Source organism: Haliaeetus albicilla, chromosome 8 (assembly GCF_947461875.1).
Source record: "Haliaeetus albicilla chromosome 8, bHalAlb1.1, whole genome shotgun sequence".
NCBI classification, from domain to species: Eukaryota; Metazoa; Chordata; class Aves; order Accipitriformes; family Accipitridae; genus Haliaeetus; species Haliaeetus albicilla.
This window is the reverse complement of record NC_091490.1, coordinates 44,649,858-44,670,680: the sequence shown is the minus strand read 5'-3', so window position 1 is coordinate 44,670,680 and position 20,823 is coordinate 44,649,858. Positions and strand designations below refer to the sequence as shown.

The following is a 20,823-nucleotide window of genomic DNA, read 5'->3' as shown; positions in this document are numbered from 1 at the left end:
CCGGGGCCTCTTACCTCCCGTCCCGTCCCCACACCGGCGGGGTAGCCCAGCCCGTCCGTCCGTCCGGTGCTTCCCGCCGCCCCGGGCAGGCATGGGGCCGGTCCCCCTGGCGTTGCGCTCCCTGCCTAGCCCCCGCCGGGCGAGCACGGCTGTAGCGTGGCGGTCCGGCCCGGCCGTGAGCCGGTGTCCCTCCACCCCGCAGTCCTTGGGGGTCCCCGGCTCGGCCGGGCGCCGCCGGGCCGCCTTCGTTTGTGATTTCCGTGCCCCCGCGCTGCCCCGCCGGCGGCGGGTGCCGTGTCCGGGGGACACGGATGCTGCGGGGCGTGAGGACGCTCCCGGCCCCGGGGGCCCGTGTCGGCGCGGCTCCGCTCCCGACTCAGCCCCCGACTCAGCCCGGCTCCAGGGCAGGGGCCCCGCGGAGCCGCAGCGCCTGCGGGTGGGGCCGGGCTGGGGGAACGTGCGGGAGGGGGGGTCCTGGGGCTCGGGGCGGCGAGCGGGGCTCCGGCGGGTGCGGAGGGCTGGGGCAGCGGTGTCGGCGGACGTCCTCCCGCGCGGTTCCGTTCAGCCCCGAAGCAGCCGCTCCAGGGCCGGCCCCTCCCCGCGACCCCCTCGGTCTCCGGCATCGCGGCGGGAGCGGGGAGTAGGGGGGTCGGGGCGGCGGGGGCGCCGCCCCCTCGGGCTGCCGCTCGCCCGGTCCGCCGCCGGGCGCGGAGCCGGCGCGGCGGGGCGGGGAGCTCCGGTGCTGCCCGCGCGGAGCGACGGAGCCGCTCCCTCCCGCCGCCCCGAGCCCTGCGGGCCCCGCCGCGTCCTGCGGACACGCGCCACCTTAAGCGGGCGCCGGCGGACGGGGCGCTCGGGGCCGGCGGGGCCGGGCGGCAGCTCCGCCAGCCGGGGACCGCCGAGGCCCCGCCGGCACCTCCCGCCCGCCCGCTCCCGCCTCTTCCCTGCCCCCGCCCCCGGCCCCCATGGGGGGCGAGCGGAGACCCCGCGGCCGACGGGCCGCCCCCCCTGCCCGCCCGCCCGACGGCAGCCGGCTTCGCCCCGCCTGAGCCGCTCGGCGGCCCCGCCGACCCCCCGCCTCCGCGCGGACTCCGCGGCCCGGCCGCCCTCCCGCTGCCGGCGTCGAGGCGAGGGACTCCCGAGGACCCCCGGAGCCCGGCGGGGGGAGCTCCCCCGCCAGGGGCGGGGAGACGGGCGGGGATCAGGGGCCGGGGAGCGGGGGGGCCGGGGCGGGGGCCCGGGCCCTCAGGATGTTCCCGCAGGGACGGCACCCGGTAAGTACCGGGGCGAGCGGGGGCGCGGCGGGGGCGGGGGGGCCCGCCGGGCCGGGCTGGGCGAGGGCAGCGCGGCGGAGCCACAGCCTCCAGCCGGTCCGTATCTCCCCAGACCCCCCTCCAGCCCGGGCAGCCCTTCAAGTTCTCGGTCCTGGAAATCTGCGACCGCATCAAGGAGGAATTCCAGTTCCTGCAGGCTCAGTACCACAGGTGAGGGGTGGGCGAAGCGGGGCTGCAGGGTCGGGAAAGGAGCTGCGGGCGGGGGACCCTCGTTTTAGGCGGGGGCAGGAGGTGGAGAGACGAGGTTTAGGGGGCAGGAGGTGGCTGGGGGTCAGGCAGGGCTGCGGGCAGAGGCGAGCGTCCAGAGAAGGGGCATAAGGGGACTGAGGGGAGTCCGGGCACGGGGGGAGGATGGGACGCAGACCAGGGGGTGAGTTGGGGCAGGAGAAGGTGGAGAAAGGGGTCCTGGTGAAAGGAGCACTTGGGGAAGGATGGGAGAGGGGTCTAGGCTGAGGGGTAGTGTGAGGCTGTGAATTGGGGCACCAGGTCTTGAGTGGGGGTCCCAAGGGGAAGACTGCCCATGGTTTGTTTCATCCGGCTGAGCTGGGTGTAGGGTGACGTGGAGGGGATGGCAGCAGTGCTGTGGGAATAGAGAGCTGGGTGGGTGCAACAGACTGTGACTGTCCACTGGGGAGCGGGAGCTGTGTGGGCAGCACGGCCACAGGGGTTCAGGTCCCTGAGGGATGGCAACACCAGTTAGGGGGTCAGTGTGTGACACCCCTACAGCCCCATGAGACTGCAGGGGGAAGCGGGAGATGTGCCAAGCTTGCCGAGGTCCCAGGGTGGAAAGTGGGAACTGGAGGGATGGGGTGGGAGATGTGGGTCCATGAATGAAAACCGTGGATCCTCTTTGCAGCCTGAAGCTGGAATGTGAGAAGCTGGTGAGTGAGAAGACAGAGATGCAGAGACATTATGTCATGGTGAGCTACCCCTGCCCTGTCCCCCCTGCCTCCCCCAAAGCATCCCTGACTGCCACCCTCTGGTGAGGTCCCGGGCTCTGGGGCTCCACTCAGGCACTCACCCAAACAGGGCAGCGGCCTCCCTGAGCGACCCCCGCCGGGGGGATGCCTGGCCTGGGTCTGGCCTGGGTGGTGGGGCTGGGGGTGTGTGTGAGTTAGGAAGGAGTTAATTGTTATTCCTAGCAATGGCTGGCTCTTCTGCTGATGTCTGCTGCCACTCCATGCTGCTTGAGCCCAGGAATCATGCCATAGGTTTTGTCTCTTTTATTTTCTTTTTTTCCTTTTTCTGTTTGGCCTTCTAAGAGATCTCCCCCCTCCTCCCTGTCCTTCTCCCAAGGTAGGGGTGTCTTGGAAGTGATACCCCAAGGCTGGTGTTTTGGGTGGAAGGGGAAGCTGCCTTTAGAAGGAGCAGTGCAGGAGCCCTCCACAGTTGCCAGCATGGCGTTAATAGGCCCTGACACCAACCCACCCTGGGCACCAGCCAGAGGCAGGCCTGCTGCTGGCAGCCCTGGCAGGAGGGGGTGTAGCTGCTGGAAGGAAGGGAAGAGGGTGGGAGCTGCAGAACCGCATTCCCTCTCCTTCAGCATCTGACATTACCAGCCCCCCTAGGGAAAGGGGGAACCCAAATTATGCCATCCAAAAGGCAAACAGACCTAACCTTGGGCAACCTCCTTCCCCTGGGTGATGACAGCCCTGTCCGTGAGGCCAGAGGTGTACTAGGCTTTATCAGTGTCACAGGGCATGTTCCTGTCACCCACCAGCTGGGATCCCTTCCCACATCCTGGAGGCTCAGGGATTTCCAGAGGTGGGCTGCCACCTTTGAAATGGGCTTTGCTGGAGGAAGGCAGGTCCTCTGGTCCCCCCCGTCTCCCTGTCCTCAGGAGTGAGGGGACAGAGTCACTAGTAAAATGTGTAATCTGATGTCACCTTTGCTTTTGTGCAGGCATGGCCACCCTTGTGACTAAGATGGGCAGCTGCATCAGAGAGTGGGTCTGGGTTAGGAGTGGGAAGGGACAGGCCAGGACAGGAGGGGATGTGGGGGGCAACGGGGCTGGCTTACGCTGGCTTAAACTAATGCAGAAATAGCAGTGTAATCATTACAGGTGTTAAACAGTCTACACTGTGGCTGCTCCCTACCTTGTCCCAGGCTCGTGGCACAGGTCTCAGCCCATGGTGTGCTGGCCAGCTGTTTCTCATGGGCTGGGGGGGAGCAGGGACCCTCAGCAGCAGTGGCAGAGTTCGGCTGGGGGGAGCAGGGGCGGGCTGACTGCCAAGCTGCTGGCTGGTAATGGGCCAGTTGCTCTGGGAAGCTCCTAACCAGGCTGTGTTGTGATTTTGCTCTCAGTACTATGAGATGTCGTACGGACTGAACATTGAAATGCACAAGCAGGTAAGTGAGGTGGGGTCCGGGCCAGCAGCAGGGGATGATGGGGAAGAGGCCGATGTCTCCCTCGTCCCCATGCAGCTGTAATGGCACGGGAGACATAGCATGGCTCTGTGCGAGGGACTGGCCTGCAAAGGGCTTTAGTGGTTGTCAGGATGTGCACTATTGAGTTCTGGTAGGTGCACTGAGACAGGGCCTCTCCCTGCCATCCCAAAGCACCTCTCAGAGCCTGGCCATGAGCCCTGTGCACGTACCTCCCCGCAGCAGTTCCCTGGGGCCCCAGACGCAGGAGGGAGCGTGGAGGAAGCAGCAGGAGCTGGAGCCCAGAGGCAAATGGATTGTCTTTCTTTTCTTTTTTTTTTAATCCCCTTTTCCTTTCCCGAAGCCAGAGGAGTGTTTTCACCCTTCCCTGGTTCCCCTTTTGTTCCAGCGTTAATTTGCTTTCCCTCTTCAGATTTATCAATCTAGTCATCACGGGCTCTCTGCCAGGGAAATTAGTTTGGACCAATGCCTGACAAAGTGGCAAGTCAACTGCCATATTCCTCCAGCTGGCTCAGCCCCTCCGAGTTTGCTCCTTTTGTTAGCAGGGAGAGTCGTAGAGCCCACGAGCACGTTCCTGCCATCCCCACATGCTCCAAGCTCTGGTGGGACTGGGACCCAGGGGTGGGACTGGGACCCAAGGGTAGCCCGAACCACACGGGGCCAGGGACTCTGCCTGTGAGGTGACAGAGGCAGTGGCCAAGTCGTTGAGGAGAGGCAGCCCTGGCCCAGCCAGGTCCGGCTCCTGGCTCTGTGTGGGCAGGAGAGGTCCGGAGGAGGGGTGGGTCTCTGGCTGCCGGGGTCCTGCGTGGACACCAGGGCAGTGGCTGATGCAGCAGCCGGGACCTGCGGGTGGGCGCAGGTGTGCTCCTGGGGCGCAGGCAGCCTTTGAGCACAGCAGGTAAATGTTCCCTTTGTTCTTTGCCGGCTTTGTGCGTGGTTTGACCTCTCTGCAATGCTGTCAGGGATTGTCGGAAACCTGAGATGAGAAAACACTTCAGAGCAGCCAATCCCTCCACTAGCGCCAGGGTGGATTTGCAGCGGGTACGGGGGATCGAGTTTTTCCCAGGAGGCACAGATTTCTTTTGGAGAGGCTAGGCTGGAAGCCACAGTCCCTTCCCTTGGGAAATGCTGCTTACCCAGTGGGGATGCAGCCGGACTATGGGTCTGTCTCTAATCACAGAGTGAGGAGAGGACATGCCAGGTCCTCTGCATTTCCTTGTTGCTGCTTGCTGGGCAGGGGACAGGTACAGGGGTGCTCTGTGCCTCTGCTCCCGCTCTGGAAGGAGCAGAGAGAGCTGCCGGCTGGTCTGGGGCTTTGGCAGGGGTGGGAGCAGGTGTCCCTGCTCCTACCAGGGCAGGGAGAGCAGAGCAGGTACCACTGTCAGTCCCTTGCAGGGTTTCTCTGGCACGATGCAGAGAGGACTGAATTCGTTTGTCTGAATTTTGTGTCCCCCTTCCCTTCCCCTTGGCTTTGAGTCCAGTGTTCAGGGAGAGAGCAAGCAGCATGCCGATGGCCCGCTGCCAGCGCTTGCGGCTCAGCTCTCCTCCTTCCCTGCCAGCCTGCCCGCTGGCTGTGAGAGCGGCAGCCCACAAAGCCAAGATGGGTTTGGGCTGAGCAAAGCCAGCTGGGCTGTGAAAGGGCTGACAGCTCAGAGCTTGGCTTGGCCTGGATCCATAGAGGGATTTAGGAATCGGGTTCCCTCCCATGTGCCTGGGGGGACCTGACAGCCTGGGAGGGTCCCACAGCCCTGGGCAGAGTTGTCCCTTGGCAGCAGCTTGGGAAATCCCAGCAGGGACGCAGAGGCAGCAGGAGGATTTACGCTGAGCGGGTGTGGGTGGGGAGAGTTTAACTCCTCCGCAGAGGCTGCTTGTGTCTGCAGGATGCTTGGCTGCCCTCCTCTCCGCTGGAGGGGACAGGATGAGGCTCAGAGCCTCTCTGTGGTGATACCTGCTTCCTCTTTCAGGCAGAGATTGTCAAGAGACTGAGTGCCATCTGCGCCCAGATTATACCCTTTCTGACGCAAGAGGTAAGGGGAGAGGCAGGGCATGTGCACCGGACTGCTCAGGCTTCTCTTGAGGACCTCGAGAAGGAGCGAACCTGAGTCCAGCCTAAACAGTGGGAGGTTCGGGGTGGGGGAAAGACCTCTGTACCTGGGCTGGAGGGATGGGAGAGAGGGCTGCGCAGCCCCAGGCGGCTGGGGCAACACTGAGCTGCGTGGTGCCTCTGGCCAGGAGCATGGTGTGACATCCCCATGCCCTTCCTTCCCAGCACCAGCAGCAGGTCCTGCAGGCTGTGGAGCGGGCCAAGCAGGTGACCATGGGGGAGCTGAACAGCATCGTTGGGGTGAGTCCTGCTGCCTAGCCGTGGGCGAAGGCTCTTTTCTGCTCAGGGGTTCAGACCACTCAGTGCAGTGATGGGGGAAGGCAGGGTCTTTACTACTTCAGTAAGCCCAGGGCTGGTCCCCTAGGGTGAGAGGGTTTGCCACTGTGTCCCAAAGGCGGTGGATGGCCTCTGGGATCCTCCCTGGCCCCTGCTGCCCTGAGCAGAGGCTTGGGCTCATCTGCCATGTGTTGGGATCACATCCATGGCGGGGAGGTAATCGAGGTGCCCTGGGTGGAAGGGGCAGGCGATGTGACCCAGACTGTGCAGCCTCGACAGCTCTGCTCCCCTCCTTGTCCTCGCATGCGTCTCATCCCATTACGCTTGGCATCGCAGTTCATGCGGGAAGCTGAGGGGTGCTGGGCATGGCTGCGGCTGTCTCCTCCTGAACTGAGGACCATTTGCTCTTTCTCTTTCAGCAGCAGCAGCTTCAGCATCTCTCCCACCACGCATCCCCCATCCCGCTGACACCCCACCCCTCCAGCATGCAGCCTTCTAGCCTGAGCGGGGTCAGCGGCACCTCGGGGCTCCTGGCCCTCTCGGGGGCATTGATGGCACAGTCTCACCTGGCTGCCAAGGAGGACAGAGTGGCCCAGGATGGGGAGAACAGAGGTAAGGGGAAAAAGCACAGCTGGATTAACCCTTTGAAGGCTGGCTGAGTCACTGCTGAGCAGATATGCCAGAGGTGCACGGGCAGCGCTGGGGAGGGATCCTGCTGCCTGCTCTGCCTGTTTCCTGGGGCTCCTCAACGCCTGGCAGCTGCTCCCTGGGGCCAGGGGGAGCGGCAAGCACTGCGAATGACAGATCCAGCTAATTAAATATCTGCAGCCCCGGGAGGCTGGCTGTATTTCTGACCCAGGGAACAGCTGCCATGCAGTGAAGCGGGGGGGGAGCTGTGTGTGCACCCCAGACTCTGGGCAGCAGGGGTCTGAGCACGTATGTGTGTGCGTGCATGGGTCTTCCTGCTCCGCTGGGTATTTCCAGTGTGTGAGGGTCCCACCTCCACCAGGCAGCTGGGAGGGTGTGAGATCCCCGCCACAGAGAAACCCTCTCTGTTTACACCAAGGTTTACACCAGGTAAAGATCTGATGCCCTAAGCTGAGACTTTAAGGGAAAACACTGTTGCAAGCCCCTGGTAGAAATTGAGAGCCATGGGTCTGTGGCAAGGAATTTAGAAAGCGGAGCCTTATTGCCTGTGTGGTGCCTTGTAAATAGCCATAATTCCTCATCCTTATGGGTGCCTCCTCCTATCAGGATCACAAAGTGCTTTACAAACATCATCAATATTTAATCATTGTTAAATCAGTGCTCTGAATGCTACTGGCAGGCCTGGGCCAAATTAATAACACCACCCAGCTTTGCTGGTGGCTCGTTGCTACTGAAGCACTGCATGAAGGAAGAGCCACTCTGAGCTCAAGTCACCTTCTGCAGAGCGCAGGCACTGGGTGTTTTTGCTGACAGCAAGACTGAGGCATGGACAGAGGGCTCCGGGCAGCAGGGCAGCTCTAAGGACTAGAAACAGGCAGTAAAATTCAGCAGCCGTAGTGATGCTCCTCTGCAGACTCCTCTGGGGAAGGTGCTGGCTGCTGCTCCCCATGTCCCCAGTTTGGGGCCTGGAAATGCTGCTGGGACAGGACCCAATGGTAACAGCGAAACTGGGCACTGGAGGGGTTTGTTGCATTTTCCTAATGTCCAGTTTTGCTTGTAACATTTCAAGGTGGTGAAAACAGCAGCAGGAAATTGTCCGTGTCTGCTTTGTGTGCCTGTACGCAGGTGTCTGTGGTTTTAGTTCTGTCAGTGTTTCTTTAAGGATGGCCTTCTACCGAAGGAGAAAAACAAACTCCAGAAAGAGGATAAAAGGAGGCTGTGCTGTGCCTGCCTTAACCCTTAGAGACTCGGGCAGCCTGTGCTTCCAGCAGCAGCTCCTGCCGTGCACAGCTGAGCTGCTCCTTGGCAGGGGCATCCAGCCGTGGCAGAGGGCACAGAGACACCCAGAATAATTCCTTTAACAAGAAAAAAAAAAAATTCTGCATGTTGCTTGGCTTAATCCCTGGTGCTCTGCCATGGTTAGCTGGAGCTGGTGTGGATCAAGCTGAGCCAGGGCTGAAGTGCTGATGGCAGGCACCCAGTCCCTCTCCCTCCCCTTTCCCCGGCTTGGTGCTGACCATAGCCTTGGAGTAGCCACCCACACGGAGAGTCCCTCACCTCCTGAAACCTGCCTGCCTCCTTTTGCCAGCAGAGACTGGGACAAATTTGTTCCTTCCACATGCTGATGCGATCATTAGGACTGAAAATCAACCAGGAGGGGTTTCTAGACCCCAGCCCAAAGCCCCATGCTTCGGTTTATAGCAAATGCCTGGGACTTCTTCCTTCAGGTTGGGGAGGTGGACCTGTTTTGTTGTGCAGGTAAAAAAGCCTCGGAGGGTTTCCAAAGCAGGGCTTTTTAGCATGGCTTCCTAAGGAAATAGGATGGGTGTGATTCAGGAGGTCTCAGCTGGCCGGCTGGCTTGTCCCCTCCTGGCAGCTGTGGACCCATTGCCACGTCCAACGAAGAGATTCCAAAGCTGGATTGAGTTTCTTAAAAGTAGGTGGGTGGATTAGCGATTCCCCCTGCTTCCCTGAGGAATACTGTTGGGCTCACCTCCTATTAGACATCAGAGAATCCACGCTGCAGATGGGCAAAGTGGGAAATCGGGTGTGATTTTTCTCAGCTTGTGTCCTGCTGTCTCCTCCCGTGTTGCCCTGCAGTGTCCCCCTCTCCTCCCTACCTGGGTACTTGGGACACAGCCTTCGCATTAACAGCCTCTTCCTCTCCTCCCCTCTGCCTCGCTGACACGGACCTGCCCGGACACTCTCCCTGCTGCTGCCTGGGCTCCAGAGCGCACCCCGAGCCGGGTAAGTCACACCGGCATGCCTGGCTCTGGCCGGGCCGGTGGCCTCAGCTAGCCTGGATGCGGGAGCGAGTGGACAGGCTTTCCATCCACAGGGCCCTGCCTGGCAGCCTGCCAGCCGCCGGAGTCACTTTGAGCATCTCCAGGCAGGAGGCAGAGCTGGCTGCCAGCTCCTGGGAAGGGCTGCGGGTGCTGGAGGAGCCCGGCTGCAGGGAGGGCACCCGGGGGCAGGGGTGGTCGTGGCTTTGGGGCAGCTCCTGGCTGAGGCTGGCAGTGCGGGCAGGCGCAGGGGCCGTGTCTTCTGCAGGCGCTGTAGCTGGCTCCCTTGGCAAGAGATCGCAGTAGGATTTCCAGGAATGTTTTGTTTCCTGACCTTTTCAAAGCAAACAGCCCAGAGGTAGCTGAGCTGTCCTCTGTCTGATGGCAGCCTATGATGCTGTGCTCCAGCACAAGGAGAGGCAGTGGCAGGTACTGGGGTTTTGTTCACACATGGGGCCAGGTTGGTGTCACAGGGCTCCTTGGGCAGGCGAGGCAGCTCTGCAGGCAGGGCAGATCCAAGTTGTTCCCTTGTACGCCACAGCCCAGGCATCCTGCTGTCCTTTTCCTGTGGACTCCAGGTCTCCCATTAATTTCTCCTGATGTGTGGGCTCCTTTCCTCCCCTTCCCTCCCCAGCTTGGTGGATAAGAGTAGGGGACATCTCCCCCTGCCACCGTGAGTCACCTTTCAAGGCTGTCTGTGTTTGCACACAAGGTGACTAGGGTGACAGGCTCCCAGGACTGGCCTTCCCCTGGGTACTGAGTTTGCAAGGGCTTAGCATGGCAAAAAGGTAAGGGCAAGCTGGGGGTAGGTGGGGAGAGGGACTTGGGGCAGCTCTGCCCTCTCTCGCAAGCAATGCAGGGGTCCTCACGAGGCTGGGCCAAGTCTCTGAATTTGAGGAATTTTGGGGTCATCCCTATTTCTCAGTGGAGCTGATTTCCCCAAGGGCTAGAAAGAGCCTCCTTCCAGGCCGCCTAATGAGGGGGGTCCTGACCTATGTCCAGCTGTGCATTTTCACCCTTGTTTATCCAGGGCAAAGTGTCCAGCCCTTCTGCTGTTACCCTGAGCAGAGCCCAGCTCTTCTGCCCTGGCTCCTGAGGCAGCCCAGTTCCTCTGGTGAGCACCACTGCATGTGCAAACCCAGCTTGAGCCCCAGGGGTGTGAATGCACAGGCTCCAGCCCTGCTGCTGCACCTGAGCTGGCATCCGCTCCACTGGCACATGCACGGTGGAGGCAGTGCTGAAATGCAGCCGTGTCTAGGGTGCAACAGAGCCATGCTTGAACTCCACTGTGCTGCAGGCTGGAGAGTAAATCCAGCTGCAGTGTGGAGGGTAGGAGCAACCAAGTGGTGAATGTGTGTGTGGGGATGGAGGGTTGTTCAGGAGAACATCTGAGTGGAGAATGTAAGACAAAGGGGCTCTGCTTATCATAGCCTCTCTTCCCTTTGCTGGCTTGGATGGGCTGTGTTTGCATTGGGATTTTGTAGCTGAAGGTTCTGGGCCACCTCAATTCAGAATCTTTGCTGATGCAAGAATCTAAAGGTCGAGGGCTGCTCCCGAAATAACCAACTCTCTCCTTTTCAAGGAGTTTCCAGTTTAGAAAACACCCTGAACAGGTCTCCTTACCTAAGCCCAGTGCTGCCAGCCCCTCTGCAACTCTTGGCTACACCCTCCCTTGAAAAATACCCCCCAGCCTGTCGTGAGTCCCTGTGACTCCCGTCCCAGGCTCCATAGCTGCAGTAAGCCAGAGCTCCAGCTCCTGGTACAGGCAGGAGAGGGAAGGGTTAAGCCCCTCCATTGGGGAGCAATTGGCATTGATCTTCATAGGCTTGCAGTCAGGTGGGAGAGGAGGAGGGAGAGATGGTTGCTGTGCTGTACAGGATGAATTACCCGGTGATCCCATATATACCCCGGTACCTCCTACAGAGATCACTCAGGGGACAGGGAGCATTCTTTCTGCTCCAGTCAAGGTTCTTAATCCTACTGTGCTGCAAAAAATTGACTGTGTGGGAGCCCTGGGATGAGGCATTTTCTCCTCGACCCCTGGCATGAACAGCTCTGCAAAGCAGGCCTGGGAAGGTCGGGGAGCTGTGCCCCAGAAACTGCCCCAGCCCAAGCACTGTGGCTGCTCTGAGAGGAAGGGCAGCCTCTCTGGTAACTGGTGTCAGCCTGGTGTTCCTCTGGTTTGCATGAGAGCCAGGGGGCTGCGGGTGGGCAGGCACTGCTTGATTGCATTATCATCCTCCAAGCAGAGAGCTTGGGGGGCAGGAGGGGATTTGAGACACCCCCGCGGCTGCTGGCAGCATCTCAGGGAAGCGGCGTTCATCCCGCTCCGACCCATCCTGCTTCCCAGCCTGCTGGCTCCTGCAGCAGCAGGGTTAAGGTGAAGTAAACACATCTCCAGTGGGGATTTTCCACTCCGCCATGCCTTGTTATCTCCCGAAGGAGCGGATCTGCTCTCCAGCCACGCTGGGGATGCTGCCTCGCTCGGCTCCTGGCTTCACACAGCCCTGCGTGCCATGGCTGGGCCAGGGCATGGCTGCAACCCCTCGTCCTCCCCTGTCCCTGTCACAGCAGGGCTCATCTGCCGGCTGGGGCTGTTGCCCCCCTGCCCCATTGCCCACTCCTCCGCTCTGGCAAGGAAGGGGAGCCTGTGGCTTTGGGGTTTTGGGCAGGGCTTTGTTCTCTCCCTCTTCCTCCTGTGGGCTGAGGGACCGGCCGTGCTGTCCCTGGAGAGGGCCAGGGGCATGGGGCCTGGCCAGGTTTCAGGGGTGAGGGCAGCTCACTTTGGAGTCATTCTGCGGCCAAGCTGGGAAAGGGAGGTGAGGGTGTGTTGGGGCTCCGTGTGGGTGAGTCTCCGAGCACCCTAAAAATGGATCTGCCTTCTGCCCATGCCAGGAGACTGTGGGCAGCCAACCCCCAGGGATGATCCCCATCCTGCTTCCCTTCTCTCTCCCTCATCAGAGCTGAATGGATGAATTTGGGCTAGAACTCAAGGGTCTGGAAGCATCTTCCCCAGCCTTGCTTAAGCACCAGACTAAACCCCATCTCTACCCCCAAGTACATTTGGATCTTAGAGGACTCTTGGCCAAGGGTGCATGGGATGCTAGTAAGGGAATGCCACAGGTATCTGTGCAGAGGGGGAGAGTAGTGCCTCCCCCTTTAGCCCTGACACCTGCTTGGTGGGGGAAGGGGACCCCTTCCCCCCAAAACCGGCTCTGGCACAGGCTGCACAGACAGCTGGCTGGATGCTGGACGCTGGCTGGGTGCAGCCAGCAGCACTGGGAGGTCTCTTGCAGAGAGGAAATGCATCTGGCAGGGCTTTGCAGGCTGTCTGCTCTCCCGCCGGCTCACATGCCTTCCTCTCCCCCTCTCTGGCTCAGAGCATTTCTGCTTCCCCTCCTGAAAGCCTGCAGGATGAGGAGCGGATGGGAGGCACGGGGCTGAAGCGGAAGCTGGAGGAGAAGGACCTACCTGGGCATTACGTGAGTGCACCAAAAAGCGTGGCCGTGGGAGACGGGCCTGGACCCTAGAGGTAGCTGGGGAGCTCTGTGCCTGCCCCCGGTGCGGATGGCTGTAATCCCGCGAAAAGAAATGAGCAAAATGAAGAGCCCTGGGGAGGGCCCTCAGCCAGAGGGTTGAGTCGCTGCCTGCAGGGTGTGGTGTTGGTCCACAAGAAGTGATGTGTGGGAGAAAATGGGGTCTCTCGGCTGGCTGGGGTCCTGTGGGGCAGAGGTCAGAGCTTGGTCCAGCCTCTCCCGCTCCTGACTGGGCCTTTCTGGGTTTCTCCCCCCTTGCAGGATAGCGATGGGGACAAGAGTGACTACAACCTTGTGGTGGATGAGGTAAGCCCACACCACCCTTAAGGGCATGCTGAAGCCTCGCGGGGTATCCAGTTCAAGCAGCTTTAGGACTCTGGTTCCCGAGCGCAGGGGTTCGTTAGGCTCCAGGTCATTGCTGCTGGGCAGGAGTGGCCAGCCAGGACATGTGCCAGCCCTGCTCTGGTGTGTTCATGCCAGCCAAGGCTGATTCCAATTCGCAGTGCTCCAGGTGGAAGGTTGCGCCAGCCAGGGCTCAGCTTTGCCAGCCATAGACTTGTCTCTGCTTCACAATCCTGTTTCAGCCCCTCTCCTGTAGCATCCCATATGGGGAGGCTGATAAGCTGCGATGAGAGCCCCGGGGAGCTGGGCTTGCTGCTGGCAGCTCACGCACGTGGAGGTGGCAGGAGCAGGCAGGCATGCTGTGCTGCCTTTGGCAGGAGACCTTGCAGCACACCCCCAACCGGCCTGGCCCTGCCAGCCCCTGTCCGAGCAGTCTCATACGGTTCCTGGCCTTAGAGCAGCCTTGACTTTACTGAGCCCGTGTCCACGTCTCGGTGCAGGGGGTACGCTGAACTTCAGTCTCTTGCAGCCAAACTGTCAGGCGCTTCTGGTACAACCTTCCCTGACCACCAAGGCAGATACAACAGTACTTTATGCCAGCCCCAGCTATTCTTGGCAGAGATGATGTTTTCGGGGACATCCCTTTTCCTCCCCTGGAAGACTGGGGGGAAGGGACAACATGTGATTTTTTTTTTTTTTTTTTTTTAATTATTATTTTTTCCTCCTGCCACTTCCCAAGAAAATACAAGCCCTGAAAGGAACATGAGCAGGAATTTCTGCAGGAAAGGACACTTATAAAAACTGCTTATCAGTGTAATTATGGTGATAAAAATCACAGCCCTAATTGAATGGTTGTAGGAGTGCAAGAGCTGATGGGTGGCCTTGCCTCTGAAATGCTGTCGAGAGGCTGCCAAGAGGCCTTTTCTCAATTCCTTGGGTGTGCTGGTCACCATCTCTCCTTGTGAAGGCATCCGTGGCCACCAGTGTCTTCTGAATCTGCTGTCACCTCTAATTTTGTTCAGAGAGGAAAAAATCAAGGAGGTTTCTCATCCAGGGGACTGGAGCAGAGCTGAGGCCTCTAAGAGGATGCTCCTTGTTAATGCCGCTCAGGCAGACATAGGACAGCAAGCGGCTGGATGAGCAGCTCATCTGGCAGGCGGGGTGGAGCAGATGGGGGCTTGATGGTCCCTACTGGGCTCTGGGCCTGCCATCCTGTGCAGAGGGACTGGGGTTCCCGCTCCCCAGAGGCCTCTTCTTCCCCCAGGACCCCCCCTCGGAGCCTGGCAGCCCCGGCCGTGCACCCAGCAGCCGGCTCCCGCCAGCCCACCAGGAGATGCCCGAGAGCCCTGCCTCCATTGCCTCCAGCCGGAGCGCGACACCCCTCAAGCCGAAGGACCAGAGTCTGGTAGGGAGCAGTGTGGGCAGCCCAGGCTGTGGGTGGGCAGCAGGGCCAGGGATGTGGCCCCAAATTTCTCTGTAGCTCATCTGCCACAGCCTGAAGGTGGGTGAGGAGATGCTGGTGCTGAGTGCTTGGTACCCACCACCAGACTCCCAGCACTGGGAGCAGAGGTCCGTGCCCTTGGAGGGAGGCTCATCATCTGCTAGGCAGAGGCCTGGCTCTGCAGGTATTTTCCATCTGGCTGCCTGCAGGATTCCCCAGAGCTGCTCTCAGCAATCGATTTTTTTTTTTTTTTTTCCCCCCTTCCTCCTTGCCAAGCACCAGCCCAATGCTCAGATTGAAACATCAGCATGTGGGAAGGGGGAGGGATGTTTCTGCCGCTCCTTGGCTCTCCCAGCCACCACAGGGATGGAAGCGGTGTATCCCCACCATCCCAGGAGCTGGCTGGGGGCCGCGGGGAGCAGCAAGCGGCAGCTCCCCGGCACAATCGGATTAGAGCAGACAAAGCGCCCTGAGCAATCTGCCAGCGCAGCATGTAGCTTTTCTCTGTTATTAATTTTTTTTTTCTTTGCTGGTGTCGGCAAAATCTCCAGGCAGAAAAAGAGGAAGAAATAGGAGAGGCAAGAAAAAAGAAAGGAATAAAATAGCTATGGGGATCGGAGAGGCTGTTTTGTCCCAGGCATCCTCCTGGCCCTGCTCCCCGCAGGCTGGGGATGGGGATGCCCCAGCACAGGAGGGATTTCACACGAGGGAGAAGCAAATGTCTGCATAACAGCCCCACGGGGCATCATGCTGGCAGCAGGGTGCTGGATTGTGGCAATTTGGGGTGACCCAGGGTTTGCATTGGGCATTTGTACCCGAGTGGGGGGAGTGGAGACATGGAGATCCTTCCAAGCCATGGCAAGGGCACAAGGGGCAAAGGAGGAAAGGAGAGGGGATCGGACCCAGGATGGCCAAGTCCCCATCCAGCTCTGGCCGGCAGTGGTGCCTCTTGGTGCCCCCTCCCAGGTGGTTCGAAGCTGTTGGCAGGCGCGTGGTGCTGGGGATCGCTCTCCCGAGCAGCGGTCCTGCCACTGAGGCTGCTCTTTCCTCTGCCCCATAGACCGACCCTCCAGCCAGCGCTCCCACCTCCAAGCCCGTCACTTCCTCGCCGCCCCGCGACTCCCTCACACCCGGCCCTGGGCCCAGCTCGGCCGCCTTGCTCCGGCAGCCCCCTGCCAAGGCACCTGCCACCGACACCATCAGTGAGTGTCCGGGGATAGTGGGGAGGTGTCGTGCTCTGCTGCGGGTGGGGCTGGGGTGAGGGGAGGCAAGATGCTCTGTCCCATCAGCAGAGCTGGGGGGGCTGTTTCGCTTCACATAATCGGGTGGATCGACCATGGCCACTGTGTGCACCTATGTGCAATTACCACATATCTGACTGCCAGTGCTTTCCTGGTGGGCTCAGACCTGCTGGAGTTGGTGTGTCAATGTGCAGAGTTCTTTGCTACAGCTGTTGGTGGGGGGGGTGCAGGTGTTTTGTCTGGAGAGGGTCATTTTTCTCTGACAAGTTGTCATTTTGGTGTCGCTGTGTGAAGCGGCATGCTTCAGGCCTTGGCTGCAGGGGTAGGAGGGGTGTCCCAAGTGCCACCACCGGCACACAGGGTTGCAGGAGGCCAGGACACAGCCAGCCTCCTTGTGCAGGTGAGGATCTTTGTAGGGATGAGGGTCTGTGTGCGCTGGGTGCTGGAGCAACCCTGGATGGGAACCAGCTGACTCAGGAGCCCCTGTCAATGGCTGCCACCTTCTGAAAGCACAAGGGAGAGGGATGAGGGCTCAGTAGTGGCCTCTGTGGTGGCTGATGGTGAATTAGTCATACCCCCTTTTCCTGCCTCAGTTTCCTTGAAGACATTTAGGGAATCCTTGGGAAGAGGTCTCTGGAACAGCTTGGCTACTGTCTAGCCAAAGGGACCAGAAGGTGATGGGAGGAGGACAGCTAGCCCAAGGGAGAAATAAAGCCAAGACAGGAGATATTAAGCCCTTGTCTGGGCTAGAAAACTACAGCGGTTTAGCAAAAATTGAATTGGAATCGATTTCAATAAACCATCAAAGCCCTGCAGGTAGAGCCACTTAGCCATCAACTGCAGGTAGCTTGGCCTGGCCAAGACTGAACTGGCACTGGCAGCAGAGATGAGGGTTGCTGTGGATTAGTGGCTGGTCCGTGGTGTGTCCTTTGGAGGGATGGAGCCATTTGATCTTCCGTGCTGCATCTGCATGGAGGTCCGTGACTGATGGGACTCAGGGTCCACCCCTCTCCTTGGGTCTTTGGCTCCCAATCCATAACCTGCCTGCCCTCCTCCTGATCCGCTGGTTCATGCCAAGCTTGGCTTGCCCCAGTGCAGAGGTGTCGCTGCCTCTTGCTGCCTGGTTTCTGCCAGATGCCCTTTTCCCTCGCGTGATGCTCGCTCATACCCGTTGGCCAGGGCCCATGAGCAGGTCTCTCCTCATGCAGCTCTCCGCAGCCCACTGAGCATGTCCAGCCCCTACACATCCTCCTTCGGGATGGTGCCTCATGCCACCCTCAATGGGGAGCTCCCAGCCTCCAGCATGTACATGGGCATCCACCTCTTGCCGCAGGTCAGCAGCGCCATGATGTACGGCCGGTCCGCAATGGTAAGTTGCTGAGGGAGAGATCAAGTCTGCTGGCACGTGTTGGCTCTGCTGCCTGTCCCCTGCTGTCCTGGGCATGCACTGTCACTGACGTGCAGTATCTGCACTGCTGCAATGAGCTCAAGCTGGGGAGGGGAGCAGCCTTAGGAAGGTCTCCCTTCTGGAGGTGTCTGGGGCCAGTGAAGGCTGCAGAGCTCTCAGAGAAGCCCCCACTGGTCCCACTGCTATGTAGCTGTGTCTTTGGGAGTCCATTTTGGCCTTTGTCACGTGTGTGTTGCGGAAGGGGCAAGCAGGGACATTGCACAGAGCCAGGCTGGCCCAGTCGTGGGGCATGCAGGGAAAGGCATGAGCGCAAGCCTTTGTGTCGCTGGCATTTGCTTGTCATGTGCTCTTTGCTTTGTACAGGTGGCTTTTGAGTCGCACCCTCACCTGAGGGCTTCCACCATCTCATCTTCACTCCCCACCATCCCTGGAGGGAAACCGTAAGTGTGGCCACACACGCAGGAGCTGCAGGGAGGGTGGGCACCAAGGGGCTGAGCTGTGCAGCATGGGGTGGGTATGAGGGGGGAGTCTCCTTCTCCAGGGCTCATTTCTACACCCAGCAAGCGTAGGGCAGGGCAGGGCCTGGCTAGAGTTTCTCTCCACTTCTGAGTCCAATGCTGTCCTTTGGTTCCAGGCAGCTGGTGGTAACAAGGAGCTGGTTAATTATATCCCTCATTAGCCAGAGTGCATCAGACACCTTCCACCTGGCTCAAGCATGGCTAATGGGAGAGGTCAGCTCCTGCACTCAGGAGTCACTCAGGGATTGTTCAGCCCTCTCTTCTGCTCTCTTCCAGTGCCTATTCCTTCCACGTCAGCGCCGACGGGCAGATGCAGCCGGTGCCTTTCCCACCCGACGCCCTCATCGGCTCCGGCATCCCCCGCCACGCTCGGCAGCTTCACACCCTGACCCACGGCGAGGTGGTCTGCGCCGTCACCATCAGCAATTCCACACAGCATGTCTACACCGGGGGCAAGGGCTGTGTGAAGGTGTGGGATGTGGGGCAGCCAGGCACCAAGACGGCTGTGGCTCAGCTGGACTGTTTGGTAAAGAGGAGGAACAGAAAGGCATTTGTGGGAGGTTGGGAAGGGGAATGTGCCCCTGTTACAATGGAGGGGAACAGAGGGTCCTTTCATGTCTGTGATGAGAAAAGGAGATCTATCTCCCACACATCCCTGCCATGCACTGATCAGCTCCTTCTTCATTCACCCCATTCCCTGTAATCCCAATTCAGAACCGCGACAACTACATCCGCTCCTGCAAGCTGCTGCCTGACGGCCGGAGCCTTATCGTGGGGGGGGAGGCCAGCACCCTCTCCATCTGGGACCTGGCAGCCCCAACGCCCCGCATCAAGGCCGAGCTCACCTCCTCTGCCCCCGCCTGCTATGCCCTGGCCATCAGCCCCGACGCCAAAGTCTGCTTCTCCTGCTGCAGCGACGGCAACATTGTGGTGTGGGACCTGCAGAACCAGACCATGGTGAGGTGAGCCTGGGGCAGGTGGCTGGTGGCACAGGGCAGGAACAGGGCAGGGGTGCTGGCTTTTAGGAAGCTGGCAGCCCTGACAGCCATGCTCTCGCCCTCTCTGTCCCCCTCTTTCCCAGGCAGTTTCAAGGCCACACAGATGGTGCCAGCTGCATTGATATCTCTAACTATGGCACCAAGCTGTGGACAGGGGGGCTGGACAATACAGTACGGTGCTGGGACCTGCGGGAAGGGCGTCAGCTGCAGCAGCATGACTTCAGCTCCCAGGTAGGGACTGGGGCCGACCGGGAGCACCATGGGGCTGGCTGGGACCTGCTGGGCCACTGCCTGACCCTGTCTCTCTCCCTAGATCTTCTCCCTGGGTTACTGCCCAACGGGAGAGTGGCTGGCAGTGGGCATGGAGAGCAGCAACGTGGAGATCCTGCACGTCACCAAACCTGAGAAGTACCAGCTGCACCTCCATGAGAGCTGCGTCCTCTCCCTCAAATTTGCCTCCTGTGGTAGGTGAGCTCTATAGTTTCTGCTTGGGCTGTGCACAGCCCCAGATGGGTCCTTTTGGTTCCACCCCCCCCCATGCTTGGCTCCCCTGAACAGAGTCACAAATGCTGACCCACTTTGTGTCCTGCCCCAGGAAAGTGGTTTGTGAGCACGGGGAAGGACAACCTGCTGAATGCCTGGCGGACACCGTATGGAGCCAGCATCTTCCAGGTGCGGGGGAGACATTTGGTGGGGGGATGATGGCGGCTTTAGCCAGCAGCGCAGCACTCACCGCCTGCCTCTCTCCTATTCAGTCTAAAGAGTCCTCATCTGTGCTGAGCTGTGACATCTCCATCAATGACAAATTCATCGTTACGGGCTCTGGTGACAAGAAGGCCACCGTGTACGAGGTGGTGTACTGAGGCCCCATCAGTCACCATCCCTCGTCCATCAGGGAAGGGGTCAGGTATTGCTAAAAGCCACTGGGGCTAGTGGAGGCCTCCCATGCTGGGCCAGCCCTCCTGCAGCCCTGCTTTGCCTCCTCCTCCTCTCCTTTCAGCCACCCTCCCAGTTCCTGCCCAATGTGTTACAGAGGTGAAGGGGAGAGCTGGAGGTGAGCACTTGTCATGGCCAGGCATCCCCTGAGGCTGGGCAGCGCAGGGGCTGGTCTGAGCATCCTACTGTCCGTCAGGATGGCAAGATGAGGCCAAGAGTGATGGAGATAGTGTTGCTCCTGAAGTATTGCTACTGATTTAATAGCACCCATTTTCTGCTGTGAAACAGCTGTAAATTATCAGTAAAGAAATGTATTTAACTGTGTTTTCAATCCCTTACTAATAAAAAAGAACAAAAGAGTGGCTGATCTCACTGCAGGATTGATGGAAACCTCTCCCAGCAGCTGACTGCCAGCCCCAGATCCTCTTAAATAGCATCTGCAGCTGTGCCCAAGAGCCAGGGGCTCACCCCCCTCCCATGGTGGCAGTTGGGGTGCAAGGCCCTGCTGTGGGGCTGGGGGGGCAGAAGCAGGAGCTGCTCCCATCCTGCACCCCCTCAGGGGTATAGAGCGAGGGTCACCTCAGCTGCGGCTTCCCCAGCCGCATGGCCCCACTGGGCTCACTCTCTGGCAATGGCAAGGGCTGGGCTGTGAAGTGTAGCTGGGGGGTCCAGGATAGGCCCCTGCCCTCCCTTGGCCAGCAGCACCAGAGCAGCCTTTCCTACCATGGCAGAGCTGCTCCTGCCCGCCTGCCACAGCAGCCCTGGCTCAGGGCTGGATGCAGTGAGCTGCGTCTTGAGGCTGGGGTCGGGGCAGGAGTGCATTGCAGCAGCCACACAGCAGCCGGCAGCGCCCTGCTTCCCTGCCAGCTCTCACCGTGGCCGCTGCTGGCGGGCTGTGCTCCAAGGCTCTCGGCAACAGCCCTGCTTCCCCCACGGCAGCTCTGGCAGGAAGCCAGACCGATAAGCCAGTGCCGACTGCTCACATCTCATTTCCTTCAAAAACCGCTTCCTCCAGCACCGGCTTCTGCCCCACACCCCACAGAGACACAGACTGCTCAAGGGACAGCACCGCACAGCAGCCACCACCATACGTCCTAACCCTCGTGGTCAGCAGCGCTCCGGCCCCGGGATGCTTTCCACCACGCGCAGGACCGATGCAGGGCTGAGTGAGGAGAGTGCCGGCAGTGCAGTCCTGCTGCCAGGCCCCACAGTGCTGCCTGCTGCAGAGGGCGGCAACAAACCTGCCCCGATGCAGGGAAGGGAAAGGAGCGGTGAGCCATGGCAGCCAAAGGGGATGATGCCACTGCCCCACTGGCCCTGGTCTCACCCATCCTCAGCTGGCTCCAGCCTACTGCCCAGGACGAGGTCCAGCGG

General features: G+C 60.2%; 1 protein-coding gene across 14 annotated transcripts; it reads left to right on the top strand.

Moving 5' to 3' along the window:
* Positions 1-859: 859 nt before the first annotated feature.
* TLE2 (TLE family member 2, transcriptional corepressor) lies at positions 860-19,811 on the top strand. Of its 14 annotated transcripts, XM_069790679.1 has the most exons (21): positions 1,120-1,274; positions 1,387-1,484; positions 2,191-2,254; positions 3,639-3,683; positions 5,684-5,746; positions 5,989-6,063; positions 6,519-6,711; positions 8,978-8,994; positions 12,410-12,511; positions 12,827-12,871; positions 14,172-14,312; positions 15,409-15,550; positions 16,798-16,958; positions 17,361-17,437; positions 17,792-18,041; positions 18,230-18,477; positions 18,597-18,744; positions 18,827-18,977; positions 19,109-19,185; positions 19,269-19,420; positions 19,514-19,811. In XM_069790679.1, the coding sequence occupies exons 1-20, from the start codon at positions 1,251-1,253 to the stop codon at positions 19,374-19,376; spliced, it is 2,229 nt and encodes a 742-aa protein (XP_069646780.1). In that variant the 5' UTR covers positions 1,120-1,250; the 3' UTR covers positions 19,377-19,420; positions 19,514-19,811. The 14 variants fall into 14 exon arrangements, 10 of the variants coding, with proteins under 10 accessions (XP_069646787.1, XP_069646788.1, XP_069646786.1 ...); XR_011325935.1 differs by having other exon boundaries at positions 18,601-18,744; positions 19,269-19,811; XM_069790680.1 differs by having other exon boundaries at positions 6,522-6,711; positions 19,269-19,811.
* Positions 19,812-20,823: the final 1,012 nt, after the last annotated feature.

Coding starts and splice junctions, on each gene's coding strand:
- TLE2 (XM_069790679.1), top strand. CDS start 1,251: ATGTTCCCGCAGGGACGGCACCCG. Junction 5,747..5,988: donor TACCCTTTCTGACGCAAGAG/GTAAGGGGAGAG, acceptor CTTCCTTCCCAG/CACCAGCAGCAGGTCCTGCA. Junction 18,042..18,229: donor TGGCTCAGCTGGACTGTTTG/GTAAAGAGGAGG, acceptor ATCCCAATTCAG/AACCGCGACAACTACATCCG.